Source organism: Pseudophryne corroboree, chromosome 6, assembly GCF_028390025.1.
Source record: "Pseudophryne corroboree isolate aPseCor3 chromosome 6, aPseCor3.hap2, whole genome shotgun sequence".
Classification (NCBI taxonomy): domain Eukaryota; kingdom Metazoa; phylum Chordata; class Amphibia; order Anura; family Myobatrachidae; genus Pseudophryne; species Pseudophryne corroboree.
Genome location: NC_086449.1, coordinates 353,637,048 through 353,654,881, shown reverse-complemented (window position 1 = coordinate 353,654,881; position 17,834 = coordinate 353,637,048). Strand labels below are relative to the sequence as shown.

Sequence of the window (17,834 nt, the reverse complement as noted above, 5' to 3'; positions counted from 1 at the left end):
TAAACACACCCCACCCCCCCAACCTTCTGGATGTATCATTTTTTTAACCTACATTTATTCCAGTTCTATTCATTTTTTGGACCCACACTGCAGTGGAACCAGATCAGCACTATAAGTCTACTGCAGTCAGTATAGTTCATGGTGTAGGACAAGTGAATTAAGATGTGTTGCCCTGTTTTATTTTTCCTTTTTACTTCTTATTGTATTCCGGTTTCGGTTCTAAGTCATTTGTGAAGTATTGTGATGATCGCACCATTGTGAGTCTCATATGTAATGGCAATGTGATGGCATATCAAAGTGAAGTTGTCAAGTTTAGAGAATCCTTTTGACCACAATTCTAAAAATGAAGGCGATAATTATTGATATTAGAAGCTCTTCTATGTCAGATATGCAGCCAGCAATGTGTAGTAACGCCGACGTAGAGAAAAGAGCAGTTATTTCTGCAGATATATCTTGGACCATGAATATTTCCCTCTTGGTGAAAAGAAAAAGGCACAAAAACACCTTAAGTAACGTAGAAAACTGCTGGCAGTAAAACTGGTCTAGGAGAACTGGTAAATGTTCTTGGCAGTGTTGTATAAACAGTCTTGACTTAGTAAATTACAGTTTGTTATGGGAATAGCACATTGCGCAATCATACGCTGTTACAGCCAGTGGTAGGTACGAGCTGCAGAATTTGTTAGTTGTAGGAGACGGTCCTTTATTGAAGACATTTATGTCAAACATAGCTTATGGGAGGCGAATAGTATTGTTATGGACTTAACCATCCAAACCACAATGTATTTTCTTTAAGGACATCAAAAAGACGCTTTTGATTTACAAAGTTACGAACATCGAGTTTGAAAGTTTTTTTTCCCAGTTATTCTTAGGATAAATTTAAAGGTGTGCTTAGTGTCTATTTTTTAAGTCAAATTTCTGCTGTTATTGGGATGATGGAAGTATCATCATTCCCTTATAATTGTATTTCATTGCTAATTATTTTTTCATACAAAACCAATTTTTTCATTCAACTATACAGACCATCATTACCTACAATAAATACAATTCATTTTTTTATTAAATTTACAGCACATGAATTTTATTATTAGCTAATAAAATGGTGCTATCCATTTAAACACTGCTGGTTAAAAAAAAACTATAAAGTTTCTTCAATCAGCTTAATATACAGTGATCTTTTGTGGTTTGTCCATATTTAGTTTTATGGTTAATTACAATGTAAATTTTCATAAAGCAGCTAATGTTTTCCACTGACTCTTCTTTATTTTTTCTTGAGTAGTTCAGTCATTTCTGGTACCGCCTACAAACAGAAAATACACTAAGTTAATGAAACTTATAAACAAGCATCGACTTAAATAACTCCGCAAACCTCGGGTCATATCACATTTAATACAAGTGTAATAGAACTAGGATCATCCTGCTCAACTTGGGCAGTAATCCACTCCGAATGATAAATGGCAAATATTAGAGACAAAGAAATATGTTACATCATTGTACAAAGGTGTGGTAGAGAAGATCTACGCTGTCTAGCTATGGTCGACATGCATTTGGTTGACAGGTAAAAAGGTAGACAGTGGGTAAGGTCAACAGGTAGAAAAAGGTCGCGACACGACAATGGTCGACAATTTTTTTTTTTTTGTGTGTCAGTTTGTATGTTTAACCGTATTTAAGCACAATCGGTGGAAACGTGTTCCCTCACGGGCTCACCACCCTTTGGGCGAGGTAACTATTCCCAATCATAACATGGATAGTAATCAATCAAACCCCCCCCAAAAAAAAAATTGAATAAAATACTTGTGTCAACCATTGTCATGTTTACCTTGCAACCATGTGGGATTAACCTACTGACTGTCAACCTATACATTATAGATTTTAAATCCCTAAGGAAAGAATACACATCAAAGGTCCTGACACGCTGGATCATTTAAGGAATTTTAATCTGTGTCGTGAGTTCCAGCTAGGTGTTGCCATTGACAGTTGCAAATCATCAATGTATAATGGGCGCTGGTTTTGGCTGAGTAAAACCAAAATGTTAAAAAAATTTTTTACCGGCACAGAGATTAGCCCCACCCTCAGCTACCCGTTAATCTCCAACCCTGTTTTTTTTTAATTGTCCATCAGCCCAGCCACTGTATGGTGCTAACTTCACTTTCACTGCTGAAGGAGATCCATCTCTTATATTGGTTGATCATTTTATTATTGTTTTTTGTCCACATTTTATCTTGATAGACGCATGTGTGACCATAACAAACATTTCAAGGAAGTATTTCACTAGCCCTTATTCATTTATCCTTCTTGAATGCTAATTCTCTTCCCTGTATCAAATGGGGTTTGCTATTATAATCGTCTAAAAGAGTGTATTTGATGTGAAAATCACATGTTCACATATTGTTTATACCATATACCCCTGAAGAAGTCCATTCAGACTACTCGCATAGGGTTTTTTGGTATGAAGTACCTATAAAATCAGTAAATGTTATATCTATTTCACTGTCATTTTTTGTTTATTGCTGCCTCTGTATTGAAAATACTTTATTCATTTATTGCTCTTAAGGAAAATAAATGAATCTTTAACTTTCACAGCAAGTGCACACTTCTACTGTCTATGGCAGTGATTTTCAACCTTTTTCAGTTCGCGGCACACCAAAAAGATTTAAAAATTGCCAAGGCACACCATCGGTACCCCACGGAAAAATAAAACACACACAGGGAAATAAAACAAACATATTTGTCCCCAAGGCTAAAAACACACACACATTGTCCCCAACAGTTATTAAAATAATGCACAGTACTTGAACACACTGTCTGCCACAGTAATTTCACACATTGACCCTCATAGTAATGCCATCACACTGTCCCCCGTAGTAATTGCACACATTGCCCCCCATAGTAATACCACCAGACACACCGACCCCCACAGTAATGCCACCAGACACACTGACCCCCACAGTAATGCCACCAGACACACTGACCCCCATAGTAATGCCACCAAACACACTGACCCCCATAGTAATGCCACCAGACACACTGACCCCCATAGTAATGCCACCAGACACACTGACCCCCATAGTAATGCCACCACACACACTGTCCCCCATAGTAATGGCACTGCACACACTGTCATAATCATAAAGCACTGGCCCAAACCTTTTCTTTTCCCCCTTAGCGGCAGGAGCAGTGAGGAGCAGAGCAGCACGGGCCACAAAGGGAAACTAGACGCTGCCCAGGCGGGATGGTGATGTGTACGTGACCTATGAGTCTGAGCATGAGAGCTGCCGTCTTCCCTATACAGTGACCGCAGAAGAGCTGCCTGTGCTGCCCGATAGTGATACTGTAAATCAGTATCACTATCGGGCAGCGCAGGCAGCTCTTACGCGGTCATTGTATAGTGAAGACGGCAGCAAACGGGGACTGGCAGCAGGGATCTCTGGCGGCGGCACACTTGACAACCGCTGGCGGCACACCAGTGTGCCGCGGCACAGCGGTTGAAAAACACTGGTCTATGGGGACAATCCAAATCTCAGGAAATGCCCAGCTGCGCACATCACAGAGAATTACAGTACCCCAACATCGCACATTTTCTTGCACACCTCTTTGCGTTGCGAGGGGAAGAGAAGCTATGTTGGTGGCCAAACAAATAATCAGAACACTGACACCTTGCGGGCACTGAGACTAATTGAAATGCCCCCATGACTATCTATGAAGGTGCATGAACCATAGCGCAACCATGATCTACAAAGTATTCAGGAACCAGAAATACAGCAGATTACTAATTTGGATATGTATAATTTGCTAATTAACCATGGCTAAATGATGTTCATTAAACTATACGTATAATGCGCTATATAAACAAATCTGAACCAATTCAAATACAGTAGGATATGAAAGGTCTTATTTATCCATGAAACAAATAAGAATCCGTTTCCATCTTTCCACTGTTAGAGAAACCACTTCCATTGATAATGTGTACTGCTTGGCAGCTGTAGCAAGTCAGTTATTAACAAATCCTTGGTTGGTATGGAATATGTATCTATATTAAGAGATTTGTTTATCATATCAGAGTGCCTGCCAAGAACATCTTATATATAGACAATTACTCAATGTATCATTTGTGCTAATTGGGTAAATATCAATGGGAGAGAGGAGTCCTACTGCTCATACTGAAAGTCCTCTGATGAAAACAATGCTTCAATTCATAATATGTTTCCATCAGGTGGAATTAATAAGCTTCTACAAAATTTATTGAGGAAATAGTCTACATGGTGTACACTGTAAGTGGCTCTGACTTTGACATCGCCAGCAGGCAAAGGTGCAGGAACAGCATTAAGTACTAGCGCTGCCACCTGCTTTTCTCAGTAGGCCAGGAAATAAGACAGGCAGTATATCTACCTGTCATCCGGATCGGAGATCAGCACAGACGTGTGCTTACCATGTGTAAAAAAAAATAGTGAACAAAGCACAAGGAGTCTCTATAATTCCTGAGAAATGCACGTAATCTTTAATGTGTAAAAGACACATGCATTAGTTTTTCCACTGGGAAAAAATATACATTCTAGATGGATATACTCGTAATTCTAAGTGAGGCCCATTATAATTTTTGGGATATTTTAAATGAGTTTCATAGGGTAGGTCGGGACAGCAACAACTACAGTATTTGTATGTATACTCTGAAGGTACCGGAGGTTAGCAGCCGCCCTACACTTTCAATGGGATATACTGTATACCCATACAAAGACAGATTACACTAGTGATCACCAAATGGAAAAAGCAATGATGTCCAGATGTTCCTGAAGCGACAAGCGATATTTCAGGAGAAAAAAAGTTGTAACTTTTAAAGCGGGGTCCTAAAGGAATACTGAAATCAGGGGATAGAAGCTAATTTTATTTTACATTTGACCTAGAAGCATGCAAAATCAGACTGGGGCAGTTCACTTGGGTATTGCCTAGGAGCACATACGTGCACCAAACTTCAGTCTCATTTGGGGATAAAAAAATAAAAAAAAAACTTTACTAATTTTGAACATAACAAATGCTTTGAATACAGACCAGCACATTCCAACATGCGACACCTTACTGCAGCATTATTCCTTGCCACCCTGTAGTATTTACTGTTAATTAGTGACTCAACCTAGATCAACAAATACCTACATTGACTAGCAGTTCTATTTATCACATTTACGAGATGTTGAAGCAATAGGGCAAAATAATACATATTGGAGGTATACAATTAGCGGCAGAATCATGGCAATGTACAGCGACTGCCATTTTTGCGGGTATGCACGCTCCCGCGATTCACCCTATTCAAATGCAAATGAGCAAAAACAGGATTACCGCGAAAATTGGTGCCAAAAGAGAAAAATTACAGAAATTGGTAAATCTGCCAGTATCCCCCCAAAAAAACTAAACTAACATTGGATAACCATATAAAAGTTTATTATTGGTTATAATAAACATATTTCTGGTACTAACATTGGGCCAAATGGCTTGTCATTTTAATGTAAAAAAATTGATAGCACAATTTTTTTCAGCAAAATAAGTGCTAAACGTAAATTTGGGGTACATAAAAATGGGTATAAGTGTATATCGGGGACTTTTTTTTAAAGTGGAAACAAATCGATTAAAACACTTGCCCCTCTCATAAAGCACCCCAATATATCTGTCCCAAACCTTGTACCCCAATTTCAATAATTTTGACCTTTTTTCACCGAAAAAATAACGTAATTCTTGGACAAATATTTTTTTTTTTTTTTAAATGTCTAAGTGCCTAATTAGTCATTCATGGGGTTGTTCCAGGGGTTCAGAACCAAATCCCGACATTTTTAAACTTAAAATAGGGATTTTCCCCACGTTTATCACCTGCTCAGAGTTGGTGAATTGAACTGACAACTGAATAGGCGCTTTCGCAAATTTACCGTGATTCGTAATAAATTCATGTTTTTTTACTGCAATGTAAAAACAAATGGGGGAGATAATACAATGGAGTAGGATGGATGTTTTTTCTTTGACTTGTCTCTAGGATAACCCTTTGTACGCCAAATTCTATAAGTTATGGTGAAATTTTTTCCCCCCAAAGCGTACGTTACATTACAGAGTAAATATTGAGCATGGTGTACTTAATGCAACATTAAAATATCATCGTTCCAAATACTAATAAAAAGTAATACCGACATTTAAAGGAGCACTTAAAGGCAATTTTAAAGGTAAATTACCGTGGCTAATTCTCCCGCCGGGGGCTAGCTAATTAGCCCCGATAAGCCCCTCTGGAAGGTGAAGCAGAATCCCCGTAAACAGGCCATTTTCGTCCGAAAACGGGTCTGTTTCACACGAAAACACACAGGTTTCACTGAACCTGTGTGTCTGCAGGAGAAGGGTTTTTTTTTTTTTTTTTTTTTTTTTTACAGGCGATCCATCTGGATAGCCTGTAAAAATAAATAATCTGTGAAACATCGGAAAAAAGTCAGAAAAACGGCCCAATGTTTTACTGGGGATAATTAGATATCCCCCTAACCGGCAAACATAATATGCCCATGTGATAACTTTATTTGGGCAATTTGACCAATAATGCATACAAATTTCCATGGTCAAACTCACAACATCTCCTATCTAAATCTCAGACTGTAAAACTGTACAGGGTTATTGGCAAACTCAAGGACTAGACTATAAAATAGAGACTTACCTTAAATAAATCTGCCACCAAACCATAATCTGATACCTGGAAGATGGGAGCCTCTGGATCCTTGTTTATGGCAACAATGGTCTGAAAATAAAGATCACTATGCAGTTAAGCAGGGCACAGAGTGTAACACAAGATACTAGTGGAGGATTTCTGAAGGGAATAATTGGATAGTTAGAATAGTAATGTGGCAGCTATGTTAGGAAGCAGTTGCAACTGTGTAATGAATAGAGATGTGCGCGGGCACTTTTCATGTTTTGTTTTGTTTTTGGTTCCATGCTCGTGTTTTGGATCTGGATTGGTTTTGCCAAAACCACCCTTTCGTGTTTTGGTTTTGGATCTGGAGGATTTTTGAAAAAAACAACAACCCATAAAAACAGCTAAAATCACAGAATTTTGGGGTAATTTTGATCCTACGGTATTATTAACCTCAATAACATTAATTTCTCTATCGTCCTAAGTGGATGCTGGGGTTCCTGAAAGGACCATGGGGAATAGCGGCTCCGCAGGAGACAGGGCACAAAAGCAAAGCTTTTACAGGTCAGGTGGTGTGTACTGGCTCCTCCCCCCATGACCCTCCTCCAGACTCCAGTTAGATTTTTGTGCCCGGCCGAGAAGGGTGCAATTCTAGGTGGCTCTCATAAAGAGCTGCTTAGAGAGTTTAGCTTAGGTTTTTTATTTTACAGTGATTCCTGCTGGCAACAGGATCACTGCAACGAGGGACAGAGGGGAGAAGAAGTGAACTCACCTGCGTGCAGGATGGATTGGCTTCTTGGCTACTGGACATGAAGCTCCAGAGGGACGATCACAGGTACAGCCTGGATGGTCACCGGAGCCACGCCGCCGGCCCCCTCACAGATGCTGAAGCAAGAAGAGGTCCAGAATCGGCGGCTGAAGACTCCTGCAGTCTTCTTAAGGTAGCGCACAGCACTGCAGCTGTGCGCCATTTTCCTCTCAGCACACTTCACACGGCAGTCACTGAGGGTGCAGGGCGCTGGGGGGGGGGCGCCCTGGGAGGCAAATGAAAACCTTTAAAAAGGCTAAAAATACCTCACATATAGCCCCAGAGGCTATATGGAGATATTTACCCCTGCCTAAATGTACTAAATAGCGGGAGACGAGCCCGCCGGAAAAGGGGCGGGGCCTATCTCCTCAGCACACGGCGCCATTTTCTGTCACAGCTCCGCTGGTCAGGAAGGCTCCCAGGTCTCTCCCCTGCACTGCACTACAGAAACAGGGTATAACAGAGAGGGGGGGCAAAATAAATGGCAATATATTAATATAAAAGCAGCTATAAGGGAGCACTTAATCATAAGGCTATCCCTGTCATATATAGCGCTTTTTGGTGTGTGCTGGCAGACTCTCCCTCTGTCTCCCCAAAGGGCTAGTGGGTCCTGTCTTCGTATAGAGCATTCCCTGTGTGTCTGCTGTGTGTCGGTACGTGTGTGTCGACATGTATGAGGACGTTATTGGTGTGGAGGCGGAGCAATTGCCAAATATGAGGATGTCACCTTCTAGGGGGTCGACACCAGAATGGATGCCTTTATTTGTGGAATTACGGGATAGCGTCAACTCGCTTAAGCAGTCGTTTGCCGACATGAGGCGGCCGGACACTCAATTAGTGCCTGTCCAGGCGCCTCAAACACCGTCAGGGGCTGTAAAACGCCCCTTGCCTCAGTCGGTCGACACAGACCCAGACACAGGCACTGATTCCGGTGGTGAAGGTGACGAATCAACCGTATTTTCCAGTAGGGCCACACGTTATATGATTTTGGCAATAAAGGAGATGTTACATTTAGCTGATACTACAGGTACCACTAAACAGGGTATTATGTGGGGTGTGAAAAAACTACCAGTAGTTTTTACCGAATCAGAAGAATTAAATGACGTGTGTGATGAAGCGTGGGGTGCCCCGATAAAAAACTGCTAATTTCAAAGAAGTTATTGGCTTTATACCCTTTCCCGCCAGAGGTTAGGGAGCGCTGGGAAACACCTCCTAGGGTGGACAAAGCGCTAACACGCTTATCAAAACAAGTGGCGTTACCCTCTCCTGAGACGGCCGCACTTAAAGATCCATCAGATAGGAGGATGGAAAATATCCAAAAAGGTATATACACACATGCAGGTGTTATACTACGACCAGCTATTGCGACTGCCTGGATGTGCAGTGCTGGGGTAGTTTGGTCAGAGTCCCTGATCGAAAATATTGATACCCTGGACAGGGACAATATTTTACTGTCGTTAGAACAAATAAAGGATGCATTTCTTTATATGCGTGATGCACAGAGAGATATCTGCACACTGGCATCAGGGGTAAGTGCTATGTCCATTTCGGCCAGAAGAGCTTTATGGACACGACAGTGGACAGGCGATGCGTAGAGGAGTTATTTGGGGTCGGTCTATCGGATTTGGTGGCCACGGCTACGGCCGGGAAATCCACCTTTCTACCTCAAGTCACTCCCCAACAGAAAAAGGCACCGACCTTTCAACCGCAGCCCTTTCGTTCCTTTAAAAATAAGAGAGCAAAGGGCTATTCATATCTGCCACGAGGCAGAGGACGAGGGAAGAGACAGCAACAGGCAGCTCCTTCCCAGGAACAGAAGCCCTCCCCGGCTTCTACAAAAGCCTCAGCATGACGCTGGGGCTTCGCAAGCGGACTCGGGGGCGGTAGGCGGTCGTCTCAAGAATTACAGCGCGCAGTGGGCTCACTCGCAGGTAAATCCCTGGATCCTGCAGATAATATCTCAGGGGTACAGGTTGAAATTAGAGACAGAGCCACCTCGCCGTTTCCTGAAGTCTGTTTTACCAACGTCCCCCTCAGAAAGGGAGACGGTTTTGGAAGCCATTCACAAGCTGTATTCTCAGCAGGTGATAGTCAAGGTACCTCTTCTACAACAAGGGAAGGGGTATTATTCCACTCTTTTTGTGGTACCGAAGCCGGATGGCTCGGTAAGGCCTATTCTAAATCTGAAGTCCTTGAACCTGTACATAAAGAAGTTCAAGTTCAAGATGGAGTCACTCAGAGCAGTGATAGCGAACCTGGAAGAAGGGGACTTTATGGTATCCTTGGACATCAAGGATGCGTATCTCCACGTTCCAATTACCCCTCACACCAGGGGTACCTCAGGTTCGTTGTACAAAACTGTCACTATCAGTTTCAGACGCTGCCGTTTGGTTTGTCCACGGCACCTCGGGTCTTTACAAAGGTAATGGCCGAGATAATATTTCTTCTTCGAAGAAAAGGCGTATTAATTATCCCATACTTGGACGATCTCCTAATAAGGGCAAGGTCCAGAGAACAGCTAGAGATGGGTTTAGCACTATCTCAAGAGGTGCTAAAGCAGCACGGATGGATTCTGAATATTCCAAAATCCCAATTAATGCCGACAACTCGTCTGCTGTTCCTGGGGATGATTCTGGACACAGTTCAGAAAAAGGTTTTTCTTCCCGAAGAAAAAGCCAAGGAGTTATCTGACCTGGTCAGGAACCTCCTAAAACCAGGAAAGGTGTCTGTACATCAATGCACAAGAGTCCTGGGAAAAAATGGTAGCTTCTTACGAAGCAATCCCTTTCGGCAGATTCCATGCAAAGGGATCTGTTGGACAAATGGTCAGGGTCGCATCTTCAGATGCACCTGCGGATAACCCTGTCGCCGAGGACAAGGGTATCCCTTCTGTGGTGGTTGCAGGAGGCTCATCTATTGGAGGGCCGCAGATTCGGCATGCAGGATTGGATCCTGGTGACCACGGATGCCAGCCTGAGAGGCTGGGGAGCAGTCACACAGGGAAGAAATTTCCAGGGAGTGTGGTCGAGCCTGAAAAAGTCTCTTCACATAAGCATTCTGGAACTAAGAGCAATCTACAATGCTCTAAGCCAGGCGGAACCTCTGCTTCAAGGAAGACCGGTGTTGATCCAGTCGGACAACATCACGGCAGTCGCCCATGTAAACAGACAGGGCGGCACAAGAAGCAGGAGGGCAATGGCAGAAGCTGCCAGGATCCTTCGCTGGGCGGAGAATCACGTGATAGCACTGTCAGCAGTATTCATCCCGGGCGTGGACAACTGGGAAGCAGACTTCCTCAGCAGACACGACCTTCACCCGGGAGAGTGGGGACTTCATCCAGAAGTTTTCCACATGCTATTAAACCGTTGGGTAAAACCAATGGTGGACATGATGGCGTCTCGCCTCAACAAAACACTGGACTGGTATTGCGCCAGGTCAAGAGATCCGCAGGCAATAGCTGTGGACGCGCTGGTAACACCTTGGGTGTACCAGTCGGTATATGTGTTTCCTCCTCTGCCTCTCATACCAAAGGTATTGAGGATTATACGGCAAAGAGGAGTAAGACTAGTGGCTCCGGATTGGCCAAGAAGGACTTGGTACCCGGAACTTCAAGAGATGGTCACGGACGATCCGTGGCCTCTACTTCTGAGAAGGGACCTGCTTCAGCAGGGTACTTGTCTTTTTCAAGACTTACCGCGGCTGCGTTTGACGGCATGGCGTTTGAATGCCAGATCCTAAAAGGAAAAGGCATTCCAGAAGAAGTCATTCCTACCTTGATAAAGGCAAGGAAGGAAGTCACCGCGAAGCATTATCGCAGTATTTGGCGAAAATATGTTGCGTGGTGCGAGCAGCGGAGTGCTCCGATGGAGGAATTTCAACTGGGTCGTTTTCCTACATTTCCTGCAATCAGGATTGTCTATGGGTCTCAAATTGGGATCTATTAAGGTTCAAATTTCGGCCCTATCAATATTCTTCCAAAAAGAATTGGCCTCAGTCCCTGAGGTCCAGATTTTTATCAAAGGAGTACTGCATATACAGCCTCCTGTGGTGCCTAAGGTGGCACCGTGGGATCTAAATGTAGTTTTAGATTTCCTCAAATCCAATTGGTTTGAACCACTAAAGAATGTGGATTTGAAATATCTCACATGGAAAGTGACTATGTTACTGGCCCTGGCTTCGGCCGGGAGAGTATCTGAACTGGCGGCTTTGTTTTATAAAAGCCCTTATTTAATTTTCCATTCGACATAGGGCAGAGCTGCGGACGCGTCCGCATTTTCTCCCTAAGGTGGTATCAGCGTTTCACCTGAACCAGCCTATTGTAGTGCCTGCGGCTACAGACGACTTGAAGGACTCCAAGTTGTTGGACGTTGTCAGAGCCTTAAAAATATACATTTAAAGGACGGCTGGAGTCAGAAAATCTGGCTCGCTGTTTATACTGTATGCACCCAACAAGTTGGGTGCACCTGCTTCTAAGCAGTCGATTGCTCGTTGGATTTGTAACAAAATTCAACTTGTACATTCTGTGGCAGGCCTGCCACAGCCTAAATCTGTTAAGGCCCATTCCGCAAGGAAGGTGGGCTCATCTTGGGCGGCTGCCCGAGGGGTCTCGGCATTACAACTCTGCCGAGCAGCTACGTGGTCAGGGGAGAACACGTTTGTAAATTTTTACAAATTTGATACCCTGGCAAAGGAGGACCTGGAGTTCTCTCATTCGGTGCTGCAGAGTCATCCGCACTCTCCCGCCCGTTTGGGAGCTTTGGTATAATCCCCATGGTCCTTTCAGGAACCCCAGCATCCACTTAGGACGATAGAGAAAATAAGAATTTACTTACCGATAATTCTATTTCTCGGAGTCCGTAGTGGATGCTGGGCGCCCATCCCAAGTGCGGATTATCTGCAATACTTGTACATAGTTATTGTTAACTAATTCGGGTTATTGTTTAGGAAGCCATCTTTCAGAGGCTCCTCTGTTATCATACTGTTAACTGGGTTTAGATCACAAGTTGTACGGTGTGATTGGTGTGGCTGGTATGAGTCTTACCCGGGATTCAAAATCCTCCCTTATTGTGTACGCTCGTCCGGGCACAGTACCTAACTGGAGTCTGGAGGAGGGTCATGGGGGGAGGAGCCAGTACACACCACCTGACCTGTAAAAGCTTTGCTTTTGTGCCCTGTCTCCTGCGGAGCCGCTATTCCCCATGGTCCTTTCAGGAACCCCAGCATCCACTACGGACTCCGAGAAATAGAATTATCGGTAAGTAAATTCTTATTTTTCACTCATTTCCAGTCTATTCCGAACACCTCACAATATTGTTTTTAGACCAAAAGGTTGCACCAAGGTGGCTGTATGACTAAGCTAAGCGACACAAGTGTGCAGGGTGTAGAGTTGGATCTTGATACGAGGCACCAACAGGCTAAAGCTTTGACTGTTCCCAGGATGCACTGCACCGCCTCCTCTATAGCCCCACCTCCAGGCACTGGAGCTCAGTTTTGTTAACTAGTCCAATGCAGTAGCAGGTAAGAGAGATGGTAGATGTTAGTCACATAGACCCACATTCTCATGACAGGAGAAGGGACTAGCGGCTAATGCCATACAAACCCAAAGAAGCTAAGTGCGTCAGGGTGGGCGCCCTGTGGAAACCAGTGTACCTCGCAGAAAGAGATTTAGCAATGGTAAGTCTTACCATAAATCTCCTGTTCTGCAGCGGGGTACACTGGTATTCCACAGGGAAGAACATCGGTGATGTCCTAAAGCAGTTCCTCATGGGAGGGGACGTACTGTAGCGGGCACAAGAACCCGGTGTCCAAAGGAAGCATCCTGGGAGGCGGAAGTATCAAAGGCATAGAACTTGATGAACGTGTTCACCGAGGACCACGTAGCCACCTTGCACAATTGTACAGCGGAAGCGCCACAGTGGACCGCCCAAGGAGGTCCAACAGACTGAGTAGAATGGGCCTTGATAGCAGCAGGAGCTGGGAGTCCAGCCTGCGCATAATCTTGTGCAATCACCATTCTAATCCATCTGGCCAAGGTCTGCTTCTTCATAGGCCAGCCACGTTTGTGAAAACCAAAAAGTACAAAAAAAGAGAATCTGATTTCCTGATAGAGGCAGTCCTCTCTATATATACAGTCAGGTCCATAAATATTGGGACATCGACACAATTCTCATTTGGGCTCTATACACCACCACAATTGATTTGAAATGATCAATGGAAGTGAAAAGATGTGCTTTAAAATGTGCTGCAGACTTTCCGCTTTAATTTGAGGGTATTTACATCCAAATCAGGTGAACGGTGTAGGAATTACAACTGTTTCTAAATGTGCCTCACACTTTTTTACCACTTCCCTGGCAGATGCGACCATGCCTGCAAGTGCTCTATCTGACCTGGTCGCACAGGATGCGACCAGTCAGATAGAGTGTGTTAGCAGCGACAGGGAAGATAAACTTCCCTCCGCTGCTGCTGTCAGAGGGACCGGAAGGTCCCTCTGTCTTCCTGGACTCTCCCCCTGTGTCTGCCGTGCTGCCGATCACTGCTGATCGGTCAGCACGGCAGGATCACCCCCCTCCAGCGGCTGCAGACAATGGCAGCCGCTGGGGAGTGTAAATCAACCCTCCCAAGCCACCCCCAGACACCCCCCCCCCCCCCCCCCCCCCTGTATACCTGTAGGCTGCCCCGGCTTTTAAAATGAAAGCCGCGATGGTGCGATGTTTCCGATCGATGTTTGACAAAAAATAAAAAATAAAACATATTACATATATATATATATATTTATTTTTTCCCTTTTTTTTTTTCTAGTTTAACTAAAATCATTTGGGATAGGGTTAAAGTCATGTTCTTCACCTAATTCACTCCTAAAAAAAAAAAAAAAAAAAAGTGGTGCGGTTTTCGGCAAAATAAATCGTCAGTTAAGTGGGTAAGGGACCAAAAGCAATGGGACAAACTAAACAAGCCTAAATCAAACTTTCACTTTTTAATACTTTGTTGCAAATCCTTTGCAGTCAATTACAGCTTAAAGTCTGGAACGCATACACATCACCAGACACTGGGTTTCATCCCTGGTGATGCTCTGCCAGGCCTCTACTGCAAATGTCGTCAGTTCCTGTTTGTTCTTGGGGCATTTTCCCCTCAGTTTTGTCTTCATCAAGTGAAATGCATGCTCAGTTGGATTCAGGTCAGGTGACTGACTTGACCATTGCATAACATTCCACTTATTTGCCTTAAAAAACTCTTTGGTTGCTTTAACAGTATGCTTCATTCGGGTCATTGTCCATCTGCAATGTGAAGCGCCATACAATGAGCTCTGAAGCATTTCAGAATTCATCCTGCTGCTTTTGTCAGCAGTCACATTATCAATAAATACAAGGGAACCAGTTCCATTGGCAGCCATACATGCCCACGCCATGACACTACCACCACCATACTTCACTGATGAGGTGGTGTGCAGTTCTATTCCTTCTCTATACTCTTCTCTTCCCATCACTCTGGTACAAGTTGATCTTTGTCTCATCTGTCCATAGGATGTTGTTCCAGAACTGTAAAAGCTTTTTTAGATGTTGTTTGGCAAACTCTAATCTGGACTTCCTGTTTTCTCTTACGTCCTAGAGGATGCTAGGGTCCATTTTAGTACCATGGGGTATAGACTGTTCCGCAGGAGCCCTGGGCACTTTAAGACTTTTCAACAGTGTGAACTGGCTCCTCCCTCTATGCCCCTCCTCCAGACCTCAGTTTAGAAAATGTGCCCGGGAGACTGGCTGCACATCAGTGAAGCTCTACTGAGCTTTGCTAGGTTTTTTACTTTACAGGGAAGCTGCTGGCAACAGCCTCCCTGCTTCGAGGGACCTTGGTGGGGGGGGGGGGGGGGGGGGGAGTAGGAACCAACTTCTCCATTAGTTCAATGGCTCTGCTTCCGCTGACAGGACACCAGTAGCTCCTGAAGGGTACTGAACACAGCCCTTGCCTGGCTGCTGCTCACTCCCACAGCACTGCCGCCACCCCCTAACAGAGCAAGAAGTCAGAACGCTAGTGAGTATTTACCGGAAGCCTGCAGAGAGGGGTTCTCCGGGACGCGGCGCAGCAACATGTCTCTCAGCACAGGGTGCAGAGCGCGCAGGGGGGCACGCTCCGAGGGACATATAAAAATCCTTACTCTCACTGGCAAAATGTACATACATGTGACCCGCTGATGTACACTACCCCCACCAGTATAAAAATGTGTTCCCTGAGGTAGAATCGCGCCATTACAGGGGGGCGGGCTTTCTCCTCAGACTTGCCAGTAACACTCATGGGCACCATTTTCTTCAACAGAAATGCCAGTGTGCTGATCCTGAAGCTGCTTCTCCTCACACATCGCTGAAACAAGTACCAGGGTTTAAGCCCTCTTTACACACTCAGCGCAACATAAAGGTATACGTCCCTTTTATCTTTTGAATGTTGCTATCCCTTCTTACGATTCTTCTGGAAGGTGCTCTCTGATCCGTTGCCTCCAAAATGTGGAAATAAAAACAAAAACAACCACCAATGTGTAGATCGTCCTTTTTTTTTAATAAATAGATAGTCTCTATATCAATTGTCTCTAAATCAAACTTGACTTCAGCGTACCGAGACTCACACAAAATAGCATGAATATATGTTCATAGAGGTATCTTTATCTTCTCTTCCCAAATATCTAGTGTTCAATTCACCACAGAGTGTAAAAACAGAAGTAGAATAAGTGAAGGATAGTCTGGTTGGGAGCGTACCCCGAAACTCACACAGAAGATGCAGGTTATGAACACATCTAGGTATCTTTGGGGTATGACACACAGCGTACCCAAACTCACACTGCACGACGTATGGTGACTCCTATAAAGGTATCTTTCAAAGATTTAGGATTCATCGGTCCATTCTCCAGCCAGATAATTAGTGTGCTCAATGTTTGACGTGAAAAAAATAAATAATGAAAAAGTATTATGTACGTTTTATTAGGTCACTTCACATATGTGTCAATAGGGCATTCAGACCAGCTCGTACCCAAACGTAGAAAAAAATTAACATGTGCTCAAAAGAGTGTACTCTGACTCCTTTCTTTTGGTGTTCTATCAATGCACCATAGGGTGTAAAAGGTGAAAAAATAGGTATATCCAAAACTAGAACTGAACGGGACACGTACCCCAAGACTCACAGGAGAAATGCAGACTATAGACACATCTAGGTATCTTTGGGGTGAAACCACATAGCGTACCCAAACTCACTCTGCAGGGTATATGGTGACTCCTATCAAGGTATCTTTCAAGGCGCTGTGGTTCAAATACATAGGTCTCCAACCATGCAGCTCGTATTCTCAGGAAGGAATGGAAATAAATGGAAAAGATATGTGTAGTAGGTTCTGAGGTCAGTTGGTAGATCTAACAAAAATAATTCAACTAGAGCGTACCCCCACTCACTCAAATAGGGAATGGTATCTACACATCAAGGTATCTTTTTGGACACTCCTATATCCACAAATACGTGTGTGAAAATGTGGGGCCCAAGAGGGAAGCTAATCACAGAAGGATGCGTACCGCTACACTCACAGGAACAGTGCAGAAATCAAACACATCACGGTATCTTTGAATGTGAAATTACCATATACATCTCGTAATATAAAACTTACCTTTGTTAGTGATAAACAAACAATTGATTTTTTGGACATCACAGTATATATAGAGGACCAAAAGATCAATACGAAGACATTCTCCAAACCTACGGATTGTGGTACTTACATCATGGCCACCAGTTGTCACCATGAGAATTGGCTAAATTCAATTCCGGTGAGCCAATTCACCAGGCTTAAAAGGAATTGTAGCAAAGATTACATTTTTCATATCCAGGCTACAGAATTAGCCAAGAAATTTGAAGTATGTGGTTACAATATAGACAGAGTGAATCGGGCCATGGGGAACAGCAGCGAGTTGGAACGTAAGGATTTACTATCAAAAACAGGACAACACAAAAAGAAAGATGACAAATTCGAATGGGCCTTCATTACGGAATACAATGTACAACATAAATCAATAGAACGAGTTTTAAAAAAGCACTGGGAACTTCTGAAAAAAGACCCAGTGATCGGTACCCTCATAACTAGTAATCCGGTTCATATTTATCGTAGAGCCCCTAATTTGAAGACAAAGTTAGTCTCCAGTGCCTTTCAGCCATCTTTCCCAGCAGTAAGAATTACCTCACAGGGTTTTTTCAGATGCGGGTGTTGTATCGGATGTAGAAATGTGAAAGGGGATGGTATTAGTAACATCAAAAAAGTCTCCATTAATAATATAGATGTGGATATTAGAAATTTCATTACATGTGACACATCTAATCGCATATACAACATTTTTGGTAAGTGCAATCTATTCTATATTG

The 17,834-nt window shown here is 43.6% G+C and overlaps 1 protein-coding gene across 1 annotated transcript in view; it reads right to left on the bottom strand.

The window, feature by feature from the left end:
* Positions 1–675: 675 nt before the first annotated feature.
* The window catches only part of ETFA (electron transfer flavoprotein subunit alpha), a 163,363-nt gene continuing 146,204 nt past the window's right edge, over positions 676–17,834 (bottom strand). Inside the window, exons 11-12 of the mRNA XM_063926589.1 lie at positions 6,674–6,754; positions 676–1,297 (exon numbers count right to left, since the gene is read on the bottom strand). Of these exons, the coding sequence (XP_063782659.1) occupies positions 1,259–1,297; positions 6,674–6,754 (120 nt within the window). The 3' untranslated portion in view covers positions 676–1,258. The remainder of the gene's footprint in view (positions 1,298–6,673; positions 6,755–17,834) is intronic.